General features: G+C 38.5%; 1 protein-coding gene across 1 annotated transcript in view; it reads right to left on the reverse strand.

The window, feature by feature from the left end:
* CCDC30 (coiled-coil domain containing 30) overlaps positions 1-27,941 on the reverse strand; it is a gene marked incomplete at its 3' end in the record, with an annotated part of 171,630 nt that overhangs the window by 108,705 nt on the left and 34,984 nt on the right. Inside the window, exons 8-10 of the mRNA XM_082833927.1 lie at positions 27,000-27,071; positions 13,338-13,453; positions 10,820-10,918 (exon numbers count right to left, since the gene is read on the reverse strand). Coding sequence (XP_082690053.1) covers positions 10,820-10,918; positions 13,338-13,453; positions 27,000-27,071 — 287 coding nt within the window. The remainder of the gene's footprint in view (positions 1-10,819; positions 10,919-13,337; positions 13,454-26,999; positions 27,072-27,941) is intronic.

The following is a 27,941-nucleotide window of genomic DNA, read 5'->3' on the forward strand; positions in this document are numbered from 1 at the left end:
ATCAAGGGATCGATCCAAGAAGAAGATTTAACAATTGTAAATATTTATGCACCCAACATAGGAGCACCTCAATACATAAGGAAAATACTAAAAGCCATAAAAGGGGAAATCGACAGTAACACATTCACATTAAGGGACTTTAACACCCCACTTTCACCAATGGACAGATCATCCAAAATGAAAATAAATAAGGAAACACAAGCTTAAAATGATACATTAAACAAGATGGACTTAATTGATATTTATAGGAAATTGCATCCAAAAACAACAGAATACACATTTTTCTCAAGTGCTCATGGAATATTCTCCAGGATAGACCATATCTTGGGTCAAAAAAGAGCCTTGGTAAATTTAAGAAAACTGAAATTGTATCAAGTATATTTTCCGACCACAATGCTATGAGACTAGATATCAATTTCAGGAAAAGATCTGTAAAAAATACAAAAACATGGAGGCTAAACAATACACTACTTAATAAGGAAGTGATCACTGAAGAAATCAAAGAGGAAATCAAAAAATAACTAGAAACAAATAACAATGAAAACATGACGACCCAAAACCTATGGGATGCAGCAAAAGCAGTTCTAAGAGGGAGGTTTATAGCAATACAATCCTACCTTAAGAAACAGGAAACATCTCGAATAAACAACCTAACCTTGCACCTAAAGCAATTAGAGAAAGAAGAACAAAAAAACCCCAAAGCTAGCAGAAGGAAAGAAATCATAAAGATCAAATCAGAAATAAATGAAAAAGAAATGACGGAAATGATAGCAAACATCAATAAAACTAAAAGCTGGTTCTTTGAGAAGATAAACAAAATTGATAAACCATTAGCCAGACTCATCAACAAAAAAAGGGAGAAGACTGAAATCAATAGAATTAAAAATGAAAAAGGAGAAGTAACAACTGACACTGCAGAAATACAAAAGATCATGAGAGATTACTACAAACAACTCTATGCCAATAAAATGGACAAACTGGAAGAAATGGACAAATCCATAGAAATGTACAACCTGCCGAGACTCAACCAGGAAAAAATAGACAATATGAACAGACCAAGCACAAGCACTGAAATTGAAACTGTGATTAAAAATCTTCCACAAACAAAAGTCCAGGACCAGATGGCTTCACAGGCGAATTCTATCAAACATTTAGAGAAGAGCTAACACATATCCTTCTCAAATTCTTCCAAAATATAGCAGAGGGAGGAACACTCACAAACTCATTCTACAAGGCTACCATCACCCTGATACCAAAACCAGACAAGGATGTCACAAAGAAAAAAAACTACAGGCCAATATCACTGATGAATATAGATGCAAAAATTCTCAACAAAATGCTAGCAAACAGAATCCAACAGCACATTAAAAGGATCATACACCATGATCAAGTGGGGTTTATTCCAGAAATGCAAGGATTCTTCAATATACGCAAATCACTCAATGTGATACACCATATTAAAAAACTGAAGGAGAAAAACCATATGATCATCTCAATAGATGCAGAGAAAGCTTTTGACAAAATTCAACACCGATTTATGATAAAAACCCTGCGGAAACAAGGCATAGAGGGAACTTTCCTCAATATAATAAAGGCCATATACGACAAACCCACAGCCAACATCATCCTCAATGGTGAAAAACTGAAACCATTTCCACTAAGATCAGGAAGAAGACAAGGTTGCCCACTCTCACCACTCTTATTCAACATAGTTTTGGAAGTTTTAGCCACAGCAATCAGAGAAGAAAAGGAAATAAAAGGAATCCAAATCAGAAAAGAAGAAGTAAAGCTGTCACTGTTTGCAGATGACATGATACTATACATAGAGAATCCTAAAATGCTACCAGAAAACTACTAGAGCTAATCAATGAATTTGGTAAAGTAGCAGGATACAAAATTAATGCACAGAAATCTCTTGCATTCCTATACACTAATGATGAATAATCTGAAAGTGAAATTAAGAAAACACTCCCATTTACCATTGCAATAAAAAGAATAAAATACCTAGGAATAAACCTACCTAAGGAGACAGAAGACCTGTAGGCAGAGAATTATAAGACACTGATGAAAGAAATTAAAGATGATACAAATAGATGGAGAGATATACCATGTTCTTGGATTGGAAGAATCAACATTTTGAAAATGACTCTACTACCCAAAGCAATCTACAGATTCAATGCAATCCCTATCAAACTATCAACGGAATTTAACACAGAACTAGAACAAAAAATGTCTATGGAAACACAAAAGACCCCGAATAGCCAAAACAATCTTGAGAGCAAAAAATGGAACTGGAGGAATCAGGCTCCCTGACTTCAGACTATACTACAAAGCTACAGTAATTAAGACAGTATGGTACTGGCACAAAAACAGAAATATAGATCAATGGAACAGGATAGAAAGCCCAGAGATAAAGCCACGCACATATGGTCACCTTATCTTTGATAAAGTAGGTAGGAATGTACAGTGGAGAAAGGACAGCCTCTTCAATAAGTGCTACTGGGAAAACTGGACAGGTACATGTAAAAGTATGAGATTAGGACACTCCCTAACACCACACACAAAAATAAGCTCAAAATGGGTTAAAGACCTAAATGTAAGGCCAGAAACTATCAAACTCTTAGAGGAAAACATAGGCAGAACACTCTATGACATAATCACAGCAAGATTCTTTTGGTCCCACCTCCTAGAGAAATGGAAATAAAAATAAGAAAAGGGGACCTAATGAAACTTAAAAGCTTTTGCACAGCAAAGGAAACCATAAACAAGACCAAAAGACAACCATCAGAATGGGATAAAATATTTGCAAATGAAGCAACTGACAAAGGATTAATCTCCAAAATTTATAAGTAGCTCATGCAAATCAATAACAAAAAAACAAACAACCCAATCCAAGAATGGGCAGAAGATCTAAATAGACATTTCTCCAAAGAAGATATACAGACTGCCAACAAACACATGAAAGAATGCTCAACATCACTAATAATTAGAGAAATGCAAATCACAACTACAATGAGATATCATCTTACACCATTCAGAATGGCCATCATCAAAAAATCTAGAAACAATAAAAGCTGGAGAGGGTGTGGAGAAAAGGGAACACTCCTGCACTGCTGGTGAGAATGTAAATTCATACAGCCACTATGGAGAACAGTATGGAGTTTCCTTAAAAAACTAAAAATAGAACTACCATATGACCCAGCAATCCCACTATTGGGCATATACCCTGAGAAAACCATAATTCAAAAAGAGTCATGTACCAAAATGTTCATTGCAGCTCTATTTACAGTAGCCAGGAGATGGAAACAACCTAAGTGTCCATCATTGGATGAATGGATAAAGAAGATGTGGCACATATATACCATGGAATATTACTGAGCCATAAAAAGAAATGAAATTGAGTTATTTGTAGTGAGGTGGATGGATCTAGAGTCTGTCATACAGAGTGAAGTAAGTCAGAAAGAGAAAGACAAATACCGTATGCTAACACATATATATGGAATCTAAGAAAAAAAAATGTCATGAAGAACCTAGGGGTAAGACGGGAATAAAGACACAGACCTACTAGAGAATGGACTTGAGGATATGGGGAGGGGGAAGGGTAAGCTGTGACAAAGTGAGAGAGTGGAATGGACATATATACACTACCGAACGTAAAATAGATAGCTAGTGGGAAGTAGCTGCATAGCACAGGGAGATCAGTTCGGTGGTTTGTGACCACCTAGAGGGGTGGGATAGGGAGGGTGGGAGGGAGGTAGACGCAAGAGTGAAGAGATATGGGAATATATGTACATGTATAACTGATTCAGTTTGTTACAAAGCAGAAACTAACACACCATTGTAAAGCAATTATACTCCAATAAAGATGTAAAAAAATAAAAAAAAAAAGATTACTCTACCCAGCAAGGATCTCACTCAGATTCAACAGAGAAATTAAAAACTTTACAGACAAGCAAAAGCTTTGAGAATTCAGCACCACCAAACCAGCTTTATAACAAATGCTAAAGGAACTTCTCTAGGCGGGAAACACAAGAGAAAGAAAAGACCTACAATAACAAACCCAAAACAGTTAAGAAAATGGTAATAGGAACATACATATTGATAAACATCTTAAATGTAAATGGATTAAATGCTCCAACCAAAAGACACAGACTGGATGAATGGATACAAAAACAAGGCCTGTATATCTGCTGTCTACAAGAGGCCCACTTCAGACCTAGGGACACATACAGACTGAAAGTGAGAGGATGGAAAAAGATATTTCATGCAAATGAAAAGCAAGAGAAAACTGGAGTAGCAACTTTCATATACGACAAAATAGACTTTAAAATAAAGACTATCTCGAGAGACAAAGAAGGACACTGCATAATGATCAAGGGATCAATCCAAGAAGAAGATATAACAATTGTAGATTCTTATGCACCCAACATAGGATCTCCTCAATATATAAGGCAAATGCTAACAGCCATAAAAGGAGAAAATGAAAGTAACACTATAATAATAGGGGACTTTAACACCCCACTTTCACCAATGGACAGATTAACCAAAATGAAAATAGATAAAGAAACACAAGCTTTAAATGACACATTAAAGAAAATGGATTTAATTGATATTTACAGGACATTCCAACCAAAAACAACAGAATACACTTTCTTCTCAATAGCTCATGGAACATTCTCCGTGATAGATCATATCATGGGACACAAGTAAAGCCTTGGTAAATTTAAGAAAACTGAAATCGTATCAAGTATCTTTTCTGACCACAGCGCTATGAGACTAGATATCAATTACAGGGAAAAAAGTGTAAAAAATACAAACACATGGAGGCTAAACAATACACTACTAAATAACCAAGAGATCACTGAAGAAATCAAAGAGGAAATCAAAAAATACCTAGAAACAAATGACAATGAAAACATGATGACCCAAAACTTATGGGATGCAGCAAAAGCAGTTCTAAGATGGAAGTTTATAGCAATACAATCCTACCTCAAGAAACAAGTAAATCTCAAATAAATAACAAAACCTTACACCTAAAGTAATTAGAGAAAGAACAAAAAAACCCCAAAGCTAGCAGAAGGAAAGAAATCATAAAGATCAGATCAGAAATAAATGAAAAAGAAATGAAGGAAACAATAGCAAACATCAATAAAACTAAAAGCTGGTTCTTTGAGAAGATAAATAAAATTGATAAACCATTAGACTAATCAGGAAAAAAAGGGAGAAGATTCAAATCAATAGAATTAGAAATGAAAAAGAAGAAGTAACAACTGACACTGCAGAAATACAAAGGATCATGAGAGATTACTACAAGCAACTGTATGCTAATAAAATGGACGACCTGGAAGAAATGTACAAATTCTTAGAAAAGCACAACCTTCCAAGAGTGAACCAGGAAGAAATAGAAAATACAAACAGACCAATCACAAGCACCGAAATTGAAACTGTAATTAAAAATATTCCAACAAACAAAAGTCCAGGACCAGATGGCTTCACAGGTAAATTTTATCAACCATTTACAGAAGAGCTAACACCCATCCTTCTCAAACTCTTCCAAAATATAGCATAGGGAGGAACACTCACAAACTCATTCTATGAGGTCACCACCCTGATACCAAAACCAAACAAATACGTCACAAAGAAAGAAAACCACAGGCCAATATCACTGATGTAGATGCAAAAATCCTCAACAAAATACCAGCAAACCAAATCCAACAGTGCGTTAAAAGGATCATACACCTTGATCAGGTGCGGTTTATCCCAGGAATGTGGGGATTCTTCAGTATATACAAATCAATCAATGTGATATGCCACATTAACAAATTGAAGGATAAAAACCATATGATCATCTCAATAGATGCAGAAAATCTTTCAACAAAATTCAACACCCATTTATGATAATAACCCTCCAGAAAGTAGGCATAGAGGGACTTTCCTCAACATAATAAAGGCCATATATGACAAACCCACAGCCAACATTGTTCTCAATGGTGAAAAACTGAAACCATTTCCACTAAGATCAGGAACAAGACAGGTTGCCCACTCTCACCACTATTATTCACCATAGTTTTGGAAGTTTTAGCCACAGCAATCAGAGAAGGAAAAGAAATAAAAGGAATCCAAATCGGAAAAGAAGTAAAGCTGTCACTGTTTGCAGATGACATGATAATACACATAGAGAATCCTAAAGATGCTACCAGAAAACTACTAGAACTAATCAATGAATTTGGTAAAGTAGCAGGATACAAAATTAATGCACAGAAATCTCTTGCATTCCTATACACTAATGATGAAAAATCTGAAAGAGAAATTAAGGAAACAATCCCATTTACCATTGCAACAAAAAGAATAAAATACCTAGGAATAAATCTACCTAAGGAGACAAAAGATCTGTATGCAGAAAACTATAAGACACAAATGAAAGAAATTAAAGATGATACCAACAGATGGAGAGATATACCATGTTCTTGGATTGGAAGAATCAACATTGTTAAAATGACTATACTACCCAAAGCAATCTACAGATTCAATGCAATCCCTATCAAACTATCAATGGCATTTATCACAGAACTAGAACAAAAATTTTCACAATTTGTATGGAAACACAAAAGACCCTGAGTAGCCAAAGCAATCTTGAGAAAGAAAAATGGAGTTGGAGGAATCAGGCTTCTTGACTTCAGACTATACTACAAAGCTACAGTAATCAAGACAGTATGGTACTGGCACAAAAACAGAAAGATAGATCAGTGGAACAGGATAGAAAACCCAGAGATAAACCCACGCACTTATGGTCATCTTATCTTTGATAAAGGAGGCAAGAATATACAATGGAGAAAAGACAGCCTCTTCAATAAGTGGTGCTGGGAAAACTGGACAGCTACATGTAGAAAAATGAAATTAGAATACTCCCTAACACCATACACAAAAATAAACTCAGAATGGATTAAAGACCTAAATGTAAGGCCAAACATAAAACTCTTAGAGGACCACATAGGAAGAACACTTCATGACATAAATCACAGCAAGATCCTTTTTGACCCACCTCCTAGAGAAATGGAAATAAAAGCAAAAATAAACAAATAGGACCTAATGAAACTTAAAAGCTTTTGCACAGCAATGGAAACCATAAACAAGACAAAAAGACAACCCTCAGAATGAGAGAAAATATTTGCAAATGAAGCAACTTACAAAGGATTAATCTATGAAATATACAAGCAGCTCATGCAGGTCAATATAAAAAAAAATAAACAACCCAATACAAAAATGGGCAGAAGACCTAAACAGACATTTCTCCAAAGAAGATATACAGATTGCCAACAAACACATGAAAGGATGCTCAACATCACCAATCATTTGAGAAATGCAAATCAAAACTACAATGAGGTATCACCTCACACCAGTCAGAATGGCCATCATCAAAAAATCTACAAACAATAAATGCTCGAGAAGGTGTGGAGAAAAGGGAACCCTCCTCCACTGTTGGTGGGAATGTAAGTGGATACAGCCCCTATGGAGAACAGTATGGATATTCCTTAAAAATGTAAAAATAGAACTACCATATGACCCAGCAATCCCACTACTGGGCATATACCCTGAGAAAACCATAATTCAAAAAGAGTCATGTACCAAAATTTTCATCGCAGCTCTATTTACAATAGCCAGGACATGGAAGCAACCTAAGTGTCCATCATTGGATGAATGGATAAAGAAGATGTGGCAAATACACACAATGGAATATTACTCAGCCATAAAAAGAAACGAAATTGAGTTATTTGTAGTGAGGTGGATGGACCTAGAGTCTGTCATACAGAGTGAAGTAAGTCAGAAAGAGAAAAAGAAATACCGTATTCTAACACATATATATGGAATCTAAGAAAAAAAATGGTCATGAAGAACCTAGGGGCAGGACAGGAATAAAGACACAGATGTAGAGAATGGACTTGAGGATATGGGGAGGGGGAAGGGTAAGCTGGGGTGAAGTAAGAGAGTGGCATGGATTTATATATACTACCAAATGTGAAATAGCTAGTGGGAAGCAGCTGCATAGCACAGGGAGATTAGCTTGGTGCTTTGTGACCACCTAGAGGGGAGGGATAGGGAGAGTGGAAGAGAGACGCAAGAGGGAGGGGATATAGGGATATAACTATATGCATAGCTGATTCACTTTGTTTTACAGCAGAAACTAACACAATGTAAAGCAATTATACTCCAATAAAGTTGTTAAAAAAACAAAAATCTATACTGAGATACTATATTATACCCACTAGGATAGCTATAATAAAAAAAAAGACAAAATATAACAAATCCTGCTAAGGATGTGGAGAAATTGGAACACTCATACACTGCTGATGGGAATTGTTAAATCGTGGAGGTGCTTTGGAGAATAAACTGGCAGTTCTACAAGAAGTTGAACATAGAATTTACATATGACCCAGCAATTCCACTCCTCTGTACATACCCAAGGAAAATGAAAACGTGTTCACAGAAAAATTTGTACATGATTGTTAATAGCAGCATTATTCATTACAAAGTGGAAGACAGTCTGGCAGTTTCTTATAAAATTAAACATGTACTTGCTCTGTTATTCAGTAATTCCACTGCTAGGTATTTAACCAAGAGGGAAAAAAAACATACTGGCATGTGAATACTAGTAGCAGCTTTATTCATAATAGCTGAAAACAGTCTGATTCTCTATTAACCAGTGGATAGATAAACAATGTATGGTATATCCATATATACAGGAATATTACTCAGCCATTTAAAAATGAACCAGTGATATAGACAACAACATGGATAAATCTCAAAAGTATTATTATAAGTGAAGGAAGCCAAATAGAAAAGAGTATATACCAGATGATTCTATTTATTTGAAATTCTAGAAATGGTATGGTCATAGGAAGTGGCGAAGTGGGAGGCATTGATAGCAAAAGGGGAGGGAAAATTTTAGGCTAATGAATGTTTTCTTTCTTGATTGTAGTGGTTGTGGTTATACAGATGTATGCATTTGTCAAAGCTCATTGAACTCAACTCTTAAAATATGTATGTTTATATTGTATTAAATATTTCAATAAAGTTAATTTTACACAAGAAATATAAATATTGATGTTAAATATAAACATTTGAAAAATGCTCAAAATCTCACTATAAATAGATGATTGAAAATGAAAACTACACTGAGATACTCATTCTCACCTATCATTTAGTAAAAATACAGAAGTTTGACAATATACTCAGTTAGTGAAATTTTAGGAAACTAGCTTTCTCATACATTGCTGATGGAAGAGGAAAATGGTGCAATTTCCACTGTTAGTATCTGGCAATATCGACCAAAATTACAGATCTAGCTACCCCCTAACCTCACAATCCCATTTCTGTGACTCTAACCTGTAGAAACACCTGTATAAATATGCAAAAGACTGGAAACAACCCAAGTGTCCATCAACAGGAGACTGGTTAAATGAATTATAGTACATCTACACAACAGAATGCTAGCTGCTCTGAAGAATCAGGAAGATCTCTTTGTATGATATAGAAGGATCTCCAGGAGCATTTTAGTTAAAAAGAAAGGAAAGAAGCTTGGAAAGAAGGAAGGAAGGGAGGGAGGGAGGGAGGAAGGGAGGAAGGAAGGAAGGAAGGAAGGAAGGAAGGGAGGAAGGAAGGAAGGAAGGGAGGGAGGAAGGAAGGAAGGGTGGGCAGGAAGGGAGGGAGGGGAAGAAGGAAGGGAGGAAGGGAGGGAAAGAAGGAAAGAAGGAAAGAAGGAAGGAAGGAAGGGAGGGAGGGAGGGAAAGAAGGAAGGAAGAAAGGAAGGAAGGGAGGGAAAGGAAGGGAAGAGAAGGCAAGGGAAGAGAAACTAAGAAAGGAGGAAATCTGAATAAATGTTCAAAATGCTTCTACTGGAATAAATACTGGAAGGATAAATAAGAAACTAATAAAAATAGTTACTAATAAGTCAACTTCTGTAAATTAGAGCAGCACCACTGGGTGCTCTGGGAAAAATTTTGGTAAAAGTTACTGAAGTCTTGCCTGGAAATTCCTTCTTTCCTTCCTTTCTTCTCTCCTTCCCACCCTCCCTTCCTCCCTTCCTTCCTACAAAATGCATTATTTATCTACAAGAGAGTTCTGGAAGACAAGAAGGATACAGGCTCCTTGGGTGGGGAAACAATAAATCCGGTGGCTATAGTTCCTTGCTACCGAGGAGGTTGGGGGTATAGGGCCCAGAGAGTTACAGTAAAAACAAGCTTTGGTGAAGGAGATCCCTCAGCAACAGGGATGTCACTCATCTTAGGTGTGTGAGAGGAAAGGCAAAGCAGTCTAGCTCCTTGAGCTGAATATCTGAAATCGCCCTCTCTACAACACACTGGCTCTTGCTTCCATCTGCCTTGTGTTTGATCACTTTGCCCACCCCTTCAGAGGCTGATCATTCTGAAAAGATTAGATGCTGTGCACACTGGAGCCTAAACCATATTAGTTCTCTATGATATGTGGTTCCAACTACCCACTCCCCTATCACTGGTTGATTCTGTAAGGCAACTTCATTTTCATGATTAAAAATGCCCAAGTTGGTTGTATCTTTGTAAGAGTCTTTTTTTCTTTAATGAAACCCATTATATTTTTCATATTAATTGTTCCCTGTGGCGAGGAAGTGAACAGAAACATATCCTCTGTACCCCAATTTCTTCCTCCATACTCCCTGGCAAAGCAATAGAAAAAGGCAGGCAAGAGGAGAATAGCAAATGCTCAATGCCTATTGCTCTGGTGCACTCTTGTGAAATGCAACTCACTTCAAAATTAGAAGTCAGAAAGAACATAATTTTAACACCTCTACTTTCTGTTCAGCACTCACCATTTTTCCAGGAGAGTGGTTTCCAAGTTGCTTATTCTCTTGAGATTCACAAATTTCTCCTTTAAGCCTTTCAACCTGAAATACAAAAGCATTTTAAATACAAAAGTGAGGTGGGGGGGCTTCCCTGGTGGCGCAGTGGTTGAGAGTCCGCCTGCCGATGCAGGGGACATGGGTTCGTGCCCCGGTCCGGGAAGATCCCACATGCCGCGGAGCGGCTAGGCCTGTGGGCCATGGCCGCTGAGCCTGCACGTCCAGGGCCTGTGCTCCGCAACGGGAGCGGCCACAACAGGGAGAGGTCCGTGTACCGCAAAAAAAAAAAAAAAAAAAAAAAGTGATGGGGGATGTTTTGTTTTAAAAATATACAACTTATATATGAATACATTCTTTGTGTAAAAAATTTAAACAACATATAGGTATATAGAGCAACAAGTGATCTTTTCCTTCACATAACTCACCCCACAATCCCGTTTCCCTTTCCAGAAGTAATAATGTTTGGGATATACCTTTCCTGAACTTTATCTCACATGTATGTGTATGTTTGTGTATATATAAAACATAAACATATGTTTAACATATATTAAACATATTTTACCAGTATCAGATATACAAATTTACAGAGATTTAGACAACTTGAACAGTGTTTATTTATTCTTTCTTATGATTGCATTTAAAAAATTAGGCTAAAATATACATAACACAAAATTTACCATTTTAACCATTTTTAAAAATTTTTATTTATTTATTTATTTATTTTTGGCTGTGTTGGGTCTTCATTGCTGCACGCAGGCTTTCTCTAGTTGCCGCGAACGGGGGGCTACTCTTCGCTGTGGTGAGCGGGATTCTCATTGCGGTGGCTTCTCTTGTTGCGGAGCACGGGTTCTAGGTGGGCGGGCTTTAGTAGTTGTGGCATGCGGGCTCAGTAGTTGTGGCTTGTGGGCTCTAGAGCGCAGGCTCAGTAGTTGTGGCGTACAGGCTTAGTTGCTCCGTGGCATGTGGGATCTTCCGGACCAGGGCTCGAACCTATGTCTCCCTGCATTGGCAGGCAGATTCTTAACCACTGAGCCACCAGGGAAGCCCCTCAACCATTTTTAAGCATACAGTTGAGTAGCACTAAACGCATTCCCATTACTGTGCAACCATCACCACCATCCGTCTCCATAATTCTTTTCATCTTGCAAAACTGAAACCCTACACCCATTAAACAATAACTCCTCATTATGCCCTCTCCCACAGCCCCTAGAAACCACCATTCTACTTTCTGGCTGTATGATTTCTGACTACTCTAGGTACCTCATATAAGTGGAATTATACACTATTTGTCTTTCTGTGACTCGTTTATTTCAATTAGCATAATGTCTTCAAGTTTCACCCATGTTGTAGCATATTTCTTTTTAAAGTGGAATAATATTCCATTGTATGTGTACACCATATTTTGTTTATCCATTCATCTGTCAGTGGATGCTTGGGTTGCTTCAACCTTTTGGCTATGAACATGAGTGAACAAATATATATGTTCAAGTCCCTGCTTTCAATTCTTTTGGGTGTATACCCAGAAGCAGAATTGCTAGATCATATGGTAACTCTATGTTTACTTTTTATTTATTTTATTAATTTTTTTATTTTTTGCGGTATGTGGGCCTCTCACTGTTGTGGCCTCTCCCGTTGCAGAGCACAGGCTCCGGACGTGCAGGCTTAGCGGCCATGGCTCACGGGCCTAGCCGCTCCGCGGCATGTGGGATCTTCCCGGACCGGGGCACGAACCCGTGTCCCCTGCATCTGCAGGTGGACTCTCAACAACTGCGCCACCAGGGAAACCCCTATGTTTACTTTTTAAAGGAAGTCCCATACTGTTTTCTACAGTGGCTGTACCATTTTACATTCTTAACAACAATGCACAAAGGGTTCCAATTTCTCCACTTCCTCAACAACATTTGTTATTTTTTATTGTTTTGATAATAGCCATTCTAATGAATATTTATTCATTCTTGCAACAAAATTTCTTGAGCACTTATTATATGCCAGGCATTGTATTAGACACTAGAGATATGATTGTGAAATGAATATAATTAAAATTAAAGTGACACATAGTATATTTAGAACTTGGAAGTACATATTAAAAATCAATAAATTCCTAAGAAGAAATGATTCAAAAACATAACACAACTACAGGTTTAGTATTAATAATCTCAAACTTTGGTAAATGTGATCGGTATAAACTATTATCTAAATCCTTATTAAAAAGAAAAGATCCTAAACTGACACTATAGCAGTAACATTACTGTTCAGCATATGTAGTTAAAATGTATAAAATAGATATACTGATAGAAAGCATCTAGGTCAAAGTACAGCTCTACCTGGGATGCTACAGCCACCAGAATCAGTCTTCACTAATGACCAGTAAATGATGTATTGATACATCTAGCTTGCTTAGCTGCTGACTGTTACTATTCTATACACATTTAAATTAACTCTAAGAAAAAATTAAATAACTTACCTCTTCTCCAAGTACCTTTCTTTCTGAGTCAAGTGATCGAACTCGATTTCTTAAAGCCAGAATTTCCTCATCCAGTCTCTGATTATGTTCCTTTGCTTTCCGTAGGTCAACTGAGTCTAAAACAGGGAAAATGTAGTTGACTCAACTGGATCGAAGTTTTAATTTGGGGGCGTTAACTCTAAAAACTGAGGAAGTGCTGTTTCCTGCCATTCTTGTCAGTCCTACCGTGTCTCTGCATATGTGATTCTCCACAAAGAAGAGCTGCTAGACTCTCAAGTCCAGCCCTAGAATGTTCTACCAACTAATGAAACAGAACAGAATGTTTTTTATTTCTCATACCAGTCTAATGAGCTGGACTTTTTGAGTATAGGGTTTCCAGCAATAGAGATTCTTCCAGGACCTGGAATTTTAAAACAATTGAGCCTGCCTTCTAAAAGTGAAACCACTAAAAAAAAATCATCTTCCTGGTGGTCCTGTGGTCCTGTCTCTCTTACACACCTCATATATTCCTCACATATTCCTAGATCCTTCTCTTGCACTCACTAACTGCAGGACCTCCATAGACAGCTGATGTAGGGAGCTAGGGGTAGTGAACGGACAGACTGTAAAGTGAAATCAAGTTGATTCATCAAAACCATCTTTCTCCTGTGGCACCTCTGCCTGTAGGCTACTCTCAGCTCAGCACCTCATGTTAAGACCTGCTCTTTCCAGCACTCATCAAAGTTTCAATAGTACAAACTTGTTGCCTGTAACTTTCCTGGATTTGCAGCTGTTTCTTTTTTCACTTATGTTTCTCCTATTTTTCTTTTGCTGCTTTAGTCTCCTTTGTTTTCCTTCTTCATTGCCTGTTCTGTTTCTGCTTGTATTTTTCTTTCTTCATTTTTTCTTTTGTTTCCCTTACTACCCTCTTTTTTTCCTTAGTGTGTAAATTTTTTTAACTTGAAAAATGCTGAAAACACACCAAAAAGAAAAAAAAAGCATTCACAATACATATACATATACGGAGGACAAGATTTGTTCTACCTTTTGCATATGCAATTTAAAAAAATTTAAACAATGCTATGCAACACTGTCTGCAACTTTACCACCTGTGAATACATCATGAATATCTTTACAGGACAACTCTTATAAAGTCACTTTCCATTTCTTATTTGGAACTATTTTTTAATTGAGGTATAATTTACATACAATATAATGTACATATCTTAAGTGTTCAATGAATTTTCACAATTTTATATACCCGTGAACTTCCCCTGAAAAAGATATAGAACATCTCCATCACCCCATAATGTTCCCTCAAATATTTCCAGTCAGTTCTCCACTCCCACCCACCCCTACCACCACTTTCTGACTTCTGTCACATAGACTAGTTTTGCTCGTTCTTGGTTTTCATAGAAATAAAATCTTACAATACACATATGTTTGTGTCAGGCCTCTTTCACTCAATATATACAGTATTTTTGGGATTCATCGGTGTTTTATCAATAATTTGTTCCTCTTGACTCTTTAGTCCATCTTTCTTTTTTTTTTTTTTTTTTCGGTACGCAGGCCTCTCACTGTTGTGGCCTCTCCCATTGCAGAGCACAGGCTCCGGACGTGCAGGCTTAGCGGCCATGGCTCACGGGCCCAGCCGTTCTGCGGCATGTGGGATCTTCCCGGACCGGGGCACGAACCCATGTCCCCTGCATCGGCAGGCGGACTTTCAACCACTGCGCCACCAGGGAAGCCCAGTCCATCTTATTAATATACCACAGTTTGTTTATGCATTATCTCATTTTGTTCTGCATAGTATGCCACCATCCAAATTCCCATTTTTTGTGTCACTTTTCCCCTGATAAAGACTTAGGTTTGTTGCCAATGCTTATTCTTGTAAACAATTCTAAATTATTTTCCTTGTTCATCAATCTCTAGGTACTTATGACATTATTTCCAAAAAAATAAATCCCCAGAAAGAAAAGTGATAGCTGGATCAGGAGACATGTGCATTAAAAAAATTTGACAGAGCCTGCCAAATTATTCTTCAAAAAGATTGTACAAAGCTACGTTCTCACAATGCCATTGTCCATTTCTCTATACTACATATTACCAGTATTTTTAATTTTCACAGATCTTAAAAATACAGTTGAATAATGGCCTATTTTAAATAGGTCACTAAAATCAGTACTGTTTTGCTTATTACAAATGGAATATAGGCTTTTTGTTTTAAAAAGAAAAAATCAAGCTATACGGTTATGTTCAGAGCAGATATTCTCATCCAACCCTTATCTACCCTGACCCGAAATAATGTTGTTAATACTTGGTAAATACTCTTTAAAATTTTTTATATGCATATTCTAAGGTATAGACGAGGGTTGTATTGAAAATATTTAACAACTGGTAAAGCGTGGACCCTCATCTACGAGAACGTAGCTCTGGAGCAGAGTTCTACAGAACATCCTGCTGTGCCAAGTATTATCCCTCTGGTGGCTGGAAAGACGAGGGGCTGGAAGGGGCTGGGACAGTTGGGGTAGGTGGGAGACACTTGGCAGATGCAGGGCAGTAGCTACTTAGAACTTATACAAAACTATCCCAGTGTATTCACAACTTTACTGCCATACTAATGTGTATCACCTCATACAGTCCTGTGAGCGCACATACACATGCACACACACATCCCCCCCCCACACCCTATAAAAATAAAAACCAAAATGACATTACACTACATGTATTACTCTACAGCTTGCTTTTTTCACTTGATAACATGTCATAGACATCTATTCATGTCAGTGCACAAAAATCTATGTCATTCTTATGGAAGTATCCATTGTGTGGTCACTTTCTTAGCCAACCCACTGCAGATAAACACAATTTGATTTTACTACCCCAAAATTACTCCTTACTCTTTGTACTTTTACAAGGTCTTCTTCTGCGGTCATTGGGAATAATGTAATGTCATTGGTTTTGTCATCAAGGTAATGCTGACCATTTAACAGTTGGGAAGTAAGTATTCTCTCTTCTATTTTCTGGAGGAGTTTATGTAAAATCAGTATTATTTATTGCTTAAAAGTTTGTTAAGTGAAGCCATCTGAACCTGGAGTTTTCTTTGTGGGAAGATGTTTAACTATAAATTCAATTTCTTTGGTAGATTTAGGGCTATCTGTTTCTCCTTGAGTGAGGTTCGGTAATTTGTGTCTTTCAAGGAATGTATCCATCTTATCCAGGTCATCAAATTTGTTGTCATAAAGTTGCTCAATATATTCCCTTATTATCTTTTTGATCTGTAGAAATGTTCTCTCTGTCACTGCTTATATTGGTAATGTGTGTCTTCTCTCATTTTTTCATGAACAATCTAGTTAGACATTTACCAATGTTACTGATCCTTCCAAAGAACCGGTCCTTCATTCCACTAATTTATTCTATTTTGTTCTGTTTTTACTTTTATTGACCTCAACCTTATTTTAAACATCTCCTTCGTTTTGCTTGCTTTGGATTTAACTTGTTCTTATCCTGGGTTTTTAAAGTAGAAGCTTAGATTATTTTGAGTCCTTTCTTGATTTCTGGTATAAGCATTAAATGGGATGTTTCCCTCGTAAGCACTGGCTTAGATGCATCCCACAAATACTGATATGTTCAGTGTTTTCATTGTTATTCAAGTTAATTCATATAAAATATTCTGTAATATCCCCTGTAATTTTTTCTTGGAAGGCATGGCAATTTAGAAGTATCTTATTTAACTTCCAAATATTTGGCGATTTTCTAAACATACTACTGTTGCTGCTTTTTGGTTTCATTCTATTATGGTCAGAGAACATAACTTGTATGATTTCAGTTCTTCTGCAGAAATTTGTTTTATGGTGATAGCATATTTTTGTGAATGCGCCATGTGTACTTGAAAAGAATATAATACTTCTGGTGGAGTTTTCTATAATTATCGATTATGTCATGTTGCTTAGTAGTGTTATTAGGTCTTCTATATGCTTACTGATTTTGTTTTCTTGCTCTATCAGTTACTAAGAAAGCAGTGTTCATTTTAAAATTGTATTCATATATTTTTTAAACAATCCTGATCATCAATTGTAATGCATGGGTTTTTTTCCCTACACACCCACGTAATTCTCCAATGCCAGCTTGGTGTTCTACAATTCAAATCAGTCCTGAGGCTATCTACCTGGAGATAGCATCAGATTCCACAGGTTAAGGGCTCAGCCCCACAAGACTGCCCTCTGCTTCAGATGCCAATTGCAAGGGCAGACTGTTATCTGTGCTTCTGACCGATTGGTTATAAATCAGAGGTTCCCATGACCTCCTCCTTGGGTTTGATTAATTTGTTAAAGCAGCTCACAGAACTCAGGGAAACGTTTTATTTACTAGATTACCCTGTTTATTATAAAGGAATGTAACTCAGGAATAGCTAGATGGAAGAGATGCCTAAGGGCAAGGTCTGGGCAAAGGGGTGCAGACCTTTCATGCCCTCCCTGAGTGTGCCACGCTCCCCAAATCTCCATGTGTTCACCAACCCGGAAGCTCTCTGAACCCCCTCCTTCGGGTTTCTATGAAAGCTTCATTACACAGGCACGACTGATTAAATCACTGGCCACTGGCGATTGAACTTAATCTCCAGCCCCTCCCCACTCCTAGGAGCTGGGGGTGGGGACAGGAGGGGTTGGCGTTACAGAGGGGGCGGAGGGTGGGACTGAAAGTTCCAACCCCCAATCACGTGGTTGGCTCCCCTGGCAACTAACTCCATCCTTTGGTTACTGAGGGGCTTTCCAAAAGTCCTCATTACCATGACAAAAGACACCCCTACTGTTCTTAATCACTTAGGAAATTCCAAGGGTTTGGGGGTAGCAGAAACAAGGATGAAGACCAAATACATGTTTCTTATTGTAAATCACAATAGCACTGGGTAAATAAACCTAGTTTTATAACTATTAAAACCGGTAAACATATTTTAAATTATTTTTGTAGTTACTACCATTATGACACTCAAATGTCATTACATTATTTATAGCTGATATCATTTTTACACAGCCAAGATAGGGTCAGATTAACTAATTCACCACTTATTCCAAGCCTATTGGCTTCCTAGCAAACAAATATGTGTGAAGTGTTGTTAAATGTATTATAAGTTGTCTTGATCTCAGTGGTCCCAGTAAATATGTATTGTTTGTGTTGACCAAAGGTTTTGGAGTCAGACATATATGGATTCAAATACCAGCTCTAATACTTAATGTAGCTATTTTATTTTTTATTTTTTTGGCTGCGCGCGGGCATTTCTCAGTTGCGATTAGCAGGGGCTCCTCTTTGTGCAGTGCACGGGCTTCTCATTGCGGTGGCTTCTCTTGTTGCGGAGCACGAGCTCTAGGCACGCAGGTTTCAGTAGGTTTCACACGGGCCCTAGAGCACAGGCTCAGTAGTAGGGGTGCGCAGGCTTAGCTGCTCCACGGCATGTGGGATCTTCCCCGACCAGGGTTTGATCCGGAGTCCTCTGCATTGGCAGGCAGATTCTTAACCACTGTGCCACCAGGGAAGTCTCTAATGTAGCTATTGGACAATTCATTTAACCTTGCCATGACTCAGTTTTGTAATCAATGAAATGGGAATAATATTACAACTTGGCACTGTTGTTAACATTAGAGATAATCCATTTAAAATGCCCAACAGGAGAGGAGCTTCAAGATGGCGGAAGAGTGAAGATGGCGGAAGAGTGAAGATGGCGGAAGAGTGAAGATGGCGGAAGAGTGAGATGCGGAGATCACCTTCCTCCCCACAAATACATCAGAAATACATCTACACGTGGAACAACTCCTACAGAACAACTACTGAACACTGGCAGAAGACCTCAGACCTCCCAAAAGGCAAGAAACTCCCCACGTAACTGGGTAGGGCAAAAGAAAAAACAGAGACAAAGAATAGGGACAGGACCTGCACCAGTGGGAGGCAGCTGTGAAGGAGGAAAGGTTTCCACACACTAGGAAGCCCCTTCGCAGGTGGAGACTGCGGCTGGTGGAGGGGAAGTTTCAGGGCCAGGGAGGAGAGCGCAGCAACAGAGTGCGGAGGGCAAGCAGAGAGGTTCCCGCACAGAGGATTGGTGCCGACCAGCACTCATCAGCCCGAGAGGCTTGTCTGCTCACCCGCCGGGGTGGGTGGGGGCTGGGAGCTGAGGCTCAGGCTTCGGAGGTCGGATCCCAGGGAGAGGACTGGGGTTGGCTTTGTGAACACAGCCTGAAGGGGCTAGTGAGCCACGGCTAGCCGGGAGGGAGTCTGGGAAAAAGTCTGGAGCTGCCCAAGAGGCAAGAGACTTTTTCTTGCCTCTGTTTCCTGGCGCGCGAGGGCCACTTAAGGAGCTCCAGAGACGGGTGGGAGCCGCGGCTATCAGCGCAGACCCCAGAGACGGGCATGGGACGCTAAGGCTGCTGCAGCCACCAAGAAGCCTGTGTGCAAGCACAGGTCAGTGTCCACACCGCCCCTCCCGGGAGCCTGTGCAGCCCGCCACTGCCAGGGTCCCGTGATCCAGGGACAACTTCCCCAGGAGAACTCATGGCGCGCCTCAGGCTGATGCAACGTCATGCCGGCCTCTGCCGCCACAGGCTCATCCTGCACTCCGTACCCTTCCCTCCCCCTGGCCTGAGTGAGCCAGAGCCCCCTAATCAGCTGCTTCTTTAACCCTGTCCTGTCTGAGCGAAAAACAGATGCCTTCAGGCGACCTACATGCAGAGGCAGGACCAAATCCAAAGCTGAACCCCGGGAGCTGTGTGAACAAAGAGAAAAGGAAATCTCTTCCATCAGCCTCAGGAGCAGCCGATTAAGTCTCCACAGTCAACTTGATGTACCCTGCATCTGTGGAATACATGACTAGACAACAAATCATCCCAAATTGAGGAAGTGGACTTTGGGAGCAACGATATTTATTTTTCCCCTTTTTCTCCTTTTGTGAGTGTGCACGTGTGTGATTTTGTCTGTATAGCTTTGCTTTTACCATTTATCCCAGGGTTCTGTCTGTACGTTTTTGTTTTAAAAAAATTTTTTTTTACTTAAAAAATTTTTTTCTACAACAACAAAATATTTTTTCTTAATATAATTATTTTTTATTTTAATAATTTTATTTTACTTTATTTTAGCTTCCTCTTTCTTTCTTTCCTTGTTTTTTTCTCCCTTTTATTCTGTGGATGACAGGCCCTTGGTGCTCCAGCCAGGCATCAGAGCTGTGCCTCTGAGGTGGGAGAGCCAAGTTCAGGACACTGGTCCACAAGAGACTTCCCAGCTCCACTAATATCAAACAGTGAAAATCTCCCAGAGATCTCCATCTCAACAGCAGCACCCAGCTCCACTCAACGAACAGCAAGTTCCAGTGCTGGACACCCCATGCCAAACAACTAGCAAGACAGGAACACAACCCCACCTATTAGCAGAGAGGCTGCCTAAAATCATAATAAGGCCACAGACACCCCAAAACACACCACCAGACATCGACCTGCCCACCAGAAAGACAAGATCCAGCCTCATCCACCAGAACACAGGCACTAGTCCCCTCCACCAGGAAGCCTACACAACCCACTGGACCAACCTTAGCCACTGCGGACACACACCAAAAACAACAGGAACTACGAACCTGCAGCCTGCGAAAAGGAGACCCCAAACATGGTAAGATAAGCAAAATGAGAACACAGAGAAACACACAGCAGATGAAGGAGCAAGGCAAAAACCCACCAGACGTAACAAATGAAGAGGAAATAGGCAGTCTACCTGAAAAAGAATTCAGAATAATGATAGTAAAGATGATCCAAAATCTTGGAAATAGAATGGACAAAATACAAGAAACGTTTAACAAGGACCTACGAGAACTGAAGAGCAAACAAACAGAGATGAACAACACACTAAATGAGATTAAAAATTCTCTAGAAGGGATCAATAGCAGAATGACTGAGGCAGAAGAATGGATAAGTGAGCTGGAAGATAAAATAGTGGAAATAACTACTGCAGAGAAGAATAAAGAAAAAAGAATGAAAAGAATAGAGGACAGTCTCAGAGACCTCTGGGACAACATTAAACGCACCAACATTCGAATTATAGGGGTCCTGGAAGAAGAAGAGAAAAAGAAAGGGACTGAGAAAATATTTCAAGAGATTATAGTTGAAAACTTCCCTAATATGGGAAAGGAAACAGTTAATAGAGTCCAGGAAGCACGAGTACCATGCCGGACCAATTCAAGGAGAAACATGCCAAGACACATATTAATCAAACTATCAAAAATTAAATAGAAAGAAAATATATTAAAAGCAGCAAGGGAAAAACAATAACACACAAGGGAATCCCCATAAGGTTAACAACAACAGCAACAAAAGATCTGCTGATCTTTCAGCAGAAAGTCTGCAAGCCAGAAGGGAGTGGCAGGACACATTTAAAGTGATGAAGGAGAAAAACCTACAACCAAGATTACTCTACCCAGCAAGGATCTCATTCAGATTTGATGGGGAAATTAAAACGTTTACAGACAAGCAAAAGCTAAGAGAGTTCAGCACCACCAAACCAGCTTTACAACAAATGCTAAAGGAACTTCTCTAGGCAGGAAACACAAGAGAAGGAAAAGACCTACAAAAACAAACCCAAAACAATTAAGAAAATGGTAATTAGGAACATACATATCGATAATTACCTTAAATGTAAATGGATTAAATGCTCCAACCAAAAGACATCGATTGGCTGAATGGATACAAAAACAAGACCTGTATGTATGCTGTCCACAAGAGACCCAATTCAGACCGAGGGACACATACAGACTGAAAGTGAGAGGATAGAAAAAGATACTCCATGAAAATGTGAATCAAAAGAAAGCTGGAGTAGCAAATCTCATATCAGACAAAACAGACTTTAAAACAAAGACTATTATAAGAGACAAAGAAGGACACTACATAATGATCAAGGGCTTAATCCAAGAAGAAGATATAACAATTGTAAATATTTATGCACCCAACATAGGAGCACCTCAATATATAAGGCAAATACTAACAGCCATAAAAGGGGAAATCGACAAACACAATCATAGTAGGGGACTTTAACAGCTCATATTCACCAATGGACAGATCATCCAAAATGAAAAAAAATAAGGAAACACAAGCTTTAAATGATACACTAAACAAGATGGACTTAATTGATATTTATAGGAAATTCCATCCAAAAACAACAGAATACACATTCTTCTCAAGTGCTCATGGAACATTCTCCAGGATAGATCACATCTTGGGTCACAAATCAAGCCTTGGTAAATTTAAGAAAATTGAAATCGTATCAAGTATCTTTTCTGAGCACAACACTAGACTAGATATCAATTACAGGAAAAAATCTGTCAAAAATACAAACACATGGAGGCTAAACAACACACTACTTAATAAATAAGAGATCACTGAAGAAATCAAAAAATACCTAGAAACAAATGACAATGAAAACACGAAAACCCAAAACCTATGGGATGCAGCAAAAGCAGTTCTAAGAGGGAAGTTTATGGCGATACAATCCTACCTTAAGAAACAAGAAACATCTCAAACAAACAACCTAACCTTACACCTAAAGCAATTAGAGAAAGAAGAACAAAAAAACCCGAAGTTTGCAGAAGGAAAGAAATCATATAGATCAAATCAGAAATAAATGAAAAAGAAATGAAGGAAACAATAGCAAAGATCAAAAAAACTAAAAGCTGGTTCTTTGAGAAGATAAACAAAATTGATAAACCATTAGCCAGACTCATCAAGATAAAAAGGGAAAAGACTCAAATCAATACAATTAGAAATGAAAAAGGAGAAGTAACAACTGACACTGCAGAAATACAAAGGAACATGAGAGATTACTACAAGCAACTATATGCCAATACAATGGACAACCTGGAAGAAATGGACAAATTCTTAGAAATGCAAAACCTTCCGAGACTAAACCAGGGAGAAATAGAAAATATAAACAGACCAATCACAAGCACAGAAATTGAAACTGTGATTAAAAATCTTCCAACAAACAAAAGCCCAGGACCAGATAGACAGCTTCACAAGTGAATTCTATCAGACATTAGAGAAGAGCTAACACCTATCCTTCTCAAACTCTTCCAAAATATAGGAGAGGGAGGAACACTCACAAACTCATTCTACAAGGCTACCATCACCCTGATACCAAAACCAGACAAAGATGTCACAAAGAAAGAAAACTATACGCCAATATCACTGATGAACATAGATGCAAAAATCCTCAACAAAATACTAGGAAACAGAATCCAACAGCACATTAAAAGGATCATACACTATGATCAAGTGGGGTTTATCCCAGGAATGCAAGGATTCTTCAATATACGCAAATCAATCAATGTGATACACCATATTTACAAATTGAAGGAGAAAAACCATATGATCATCTCAATCGATGTGGAGACAGCTTTCCACAAAATTCAACACCCATTTATGATAAAAACTCTCCAGAAAGTAGGCATAGAGGGAACTTTCCTTAACATAATAAAGGCCATATATGACAAACCCACAGCCAACATCGTCCTCAATGGTGAAAAACTGAAAGCATTTCCACTAAGATCAGGAACAAGACAAGGTTGCACACTCTCACCACTCTTATTCAACATAGTTTTGGAAGTTTTAGCCACAGCAATCAGAGAAGAAAAGGAAATAAAAGGAATCCAAATCGGAAAAGAAGAAGTAAAGCTGTCACTGTTTGCAGATAACATCATACTATACATAGAGAATCCTAAAGATGCTACCAGAAAACCACTAGAGCTAATCAATGAATTTGGTAAAGTAGCAGGATACAAATTCATGCACGGAAATTTCTTGCATTCGTATACACTAATGATGAAAAATCTGAAAGTGACATTAAGAAAACACTCCCATTTACCATTGCAACAAAAAGAATAAAATATCTAGGAATAAACCTACTTAAGGAGACAAAAGACCTGTATGCAGAAAATTATAAGACACTGATGAAAGAAATTAAAGATGATACAAATAGATGGAGAGATATACCATGTTCTTGGATTGGAAGAATCAACATTGTGAAAATGACTCTACTATCCAAAGCAAGCTACAGATTCAATGCAATCCCTATCAAACTACCACTGGCATTTTTCACAGAAGTAGAACAAAAAATTTCACAATTTGTATGGAAACACAAAAGACCCCAAAGAGCCAAAGCAATCTTGAGAAAGAAAAACGGAGCTGGAGGAATCAGGCTCCCTGACTTCAGACTATACTACAAAGTTATAGTAATCAAGACAGTATGGTACTGGCACAAAAACAGAAATGTAGATCAATGGAACAGCATAGAAAGCCCAGAGATAAACCCACTCACATATCTTATCTTACCTTATCTTGATAAAGTAGGCAAGAATACACAGTGGAAAAGAGACAGCCTCTTCAATAAGTGCTCCTGGGAAAACTGGACAGCTACATGTAAAGGAATGAAATTAGAACACTCCCTAACACCATACACAAAAATAAACTCAAAATGGATTAAAGACCTAAATGTAAGGGCAGACACTATCAAATTCTTAGAGGAAAACATATGCAGAATACTCTATGACATAAATCACAGCAAGATCCTTTTTGACCCACCTCCTAGAGAAATGGAAATAAAAACAAAAGTAAACAAATGGGACCTAATGAAACTTAAAAGCTTTTGCACAGCAAAGGAAACCATAAACAAGACGAAAAGACAACTGTCAGAATGGGAGAAAGTATTTGCAAATGAAGCAACTGACAAAGGATTAATGTCCAAAATTTCCAAGCAGCTCATGCAGCTCAATATCAAAGAAACAAACAACCCAATCCAAAAATGGGCAGAAGACCTAAATAGACATTTCTCCAAAGAAGATATACAGATAGCCAACAAACACATGAAAGAATGCTCAACATCATTAATCATTAGAGAAATGCAAATCAAAACTACAATGAGATATCATCTCACACTGGTCTGAATGGCCATCATCAAAAAATCTAGAAACAATAAATGCTGGAGAGGGTGTGGAGAAAAGGGAACCCTCTTGCACTGTTGGTGGGAATGTAAATTCATACAGCCACTATGGAGAACAGTATGGAGGTCCCTTAAACAACTAAAAATAGAACTACCATACGACCCAGCAATCCCACTACTGAGCATATACCCTGAGAAAACCATAATTCAAAAAGAGTCATGTACCAAAATGTTCATTGCAGCTCTATTTACAATAGCCAGGACATGGAAGCAACCTAAATGTCCATTGACAGATGAATGGATAAAGAAGATGTGGCACATATATACAATGGAATATTACTCAGTCATAAAAGGAAATGAAATTGAGTTATTTGTAGTGAGGTGGATGGACCTAGAGACTGTCATACAGAGTGAAGTTAGTCAGAAAGAGAAAAACAAATACCATATGCTAACACATATATATGGAATCTAAAAAAAAAAAAAGGTCATGAAGAACCTAGGGGCAAGATGGGAGTAAAGACGCAGTCCTACTAGCGAATGGACTTGAGGATACGCGGAGGGGGAAGGGTAACCTGGGACAAAATGAGAGAGTAACATGGACATATATATACTACCAAACGTTAAATAGATAGATAGCTAGTGGGACGCAGTCCCATAGCACAGTGAGATCAGCTGGGTGCTTTGTGACCAGCTAGAGGGGTGGGATAGGGAGGGTGGGAGGGAGGGAGACGCAAGAGGGAAGAGATATGGGGACATATGTATATGTATAACTGATTCACTTTGTTATAAAGCAGAAACTAACACACCATTGTAAAGCAATTATACTCCAATAAAGATGTTAAAAATTTTTTTTAATAAATAAATAAAATAAAATGCCTGACAGCGTACCTGTTTGGAAGCAACAAGTGGTAGTAATAGTAATAGCAGTAGATATAGTAATAATAGTGATCTAGGGTGGCCTTGGTCTGCAGCGGCTTGAAGCAGGATTTTGGTTCCCAGCCAGAGATTAAAGTCAGGCCGCGACAGTGAGAGTGCTGAATCCTAGGCACTAGACCAGTGGGCAGTGACAAAGCCCTGGCCCATACAGCTCTGCAGAAATGAATTCCCACAAAGACAGCAAGTAGTGAAACAAGTAAAGTGTTTATTAGGAGGAAAAAGGGTACCTATGGATAGACACACCGGGGGGCTCAGAGAGAGGGTCGCACCCTCGTGGTAGTTTGATTCACTTTTATGGAGCATTTCTTCCAGGTTTCCTTGGCCAATCATCTTGCTTTGCCTGGCCTGAGCTTGTATTTGATATTTCTCAGGGTCCTCCCACGTGTGCGCGCACATCTCTTGGCCAAGATGGATTCTAGCGAAGAGGCCTATGGGTAGCCTGACATCACCTATTATGGGGTGGCGCCCCTCCCTTTTCGACCTTCAAGGATCCTTTCTGCATGTGTGTAGTCAGGAAGGTCTCCTCCTTCGAGAATGAGGAATATGTGGTCTTTTATCTTTTGTCTGGGCAGGGTTTAGCTTCTCCTCCCTCCTGCTATTTTGGAGTATCTGTCCACAGGGGACGAACTCCAACTGTTCAGCCTGGGACCCATCTATCTCCTGCCTCAATAGCAGTAGTAGTAATATTATTATATTTATTAAGTAATATTATTTAAAAATATTACTTAACAAATTATATTACTGTTTAATATTTTATTATTAAATGTTATATCTGCTAAAATGACTCACCATTTTCTTTCAGCTTTATCAAATTTTCTTTCAATTTCTCAATTTCTAGTTGAGACTTCTCAAGTGCAGAATCTAAAAGAAAAAAAGAACAAAGTATTTGTGTATGGAGCAACTGATTAGTATAATAATCAAATTTCAAACCACTATTTCTCTTTGGAACACTTTCTGATGGCTGTCCCCTGACTTTCTGCATAAATGTCACCTCCTCCCGGAATGTTTTCCAGATTCCCCTCTTAATATTCCTACTACACCTTATATTTATCCCTGTCCTTGATATCATCTGATCTTGTAATCTTTCCCTGTTTCCCTAACCAGATTCTATGCTGAAGAGTTTGGACTACTGTAAACAACAGGAACAGCTGAAAGTTTTTAAGCATGGTACTACCAGTTTAGTAAAAAGAAATTACATACAGAAATACTTAAAATTAATTCCTGCAATAATATTTAGAATTTTGCCAGTAGTTTCTAGAAATATCAAAATAGCAAAATTTCAGGAAATAGCTTTTGGTACTATTCAAGAATTTTATGAGGAGAGCAGAAGGGCGTAAGGAAAGTACATGGGGCATTGGAGTCTTTTGGATTTGGGTGCTCTAACCCAGGTTTAATCACTTTGCCTCCTGTGGTTTACTCATCACCAATGGTATGGCTGATAGGCTTTCTATAACGGCAAGTTGAGGAATCTCCCAGAAGTAAGACACTAACATGAATCTTGTAAGAGATCATTCCCAATCACACAGAAAAGGTGCACGAGGAAATCAGGCACAAGCTTCCAAGAGTCTTCTCCCAGCGGAGTCACACAGGATGTGCTTGATTTCTCCAGCAACGAATTGACAATTCGTGTGAAATGTTGTCCACCAGGAAAATTCATTACAGACTTGGTGGCCAACATATTTATTGGGGGCTGGTGACATAGACACCACCTTCTGCCTAGGACACATCAAA

This window comes from Leucopleurus acutus, assembly GCF_964270905.1.
Source record: "Leucopleurus acutus genome assembly, chromosome: 2".
NCBI classification, from domain to species: domain Eukaryota; kingdom Metazoa; phylum Chordata; class Mammalia; order Artiodactyla; family Delphinidae; genus Leucopleurus; species Leucopleurus acutus.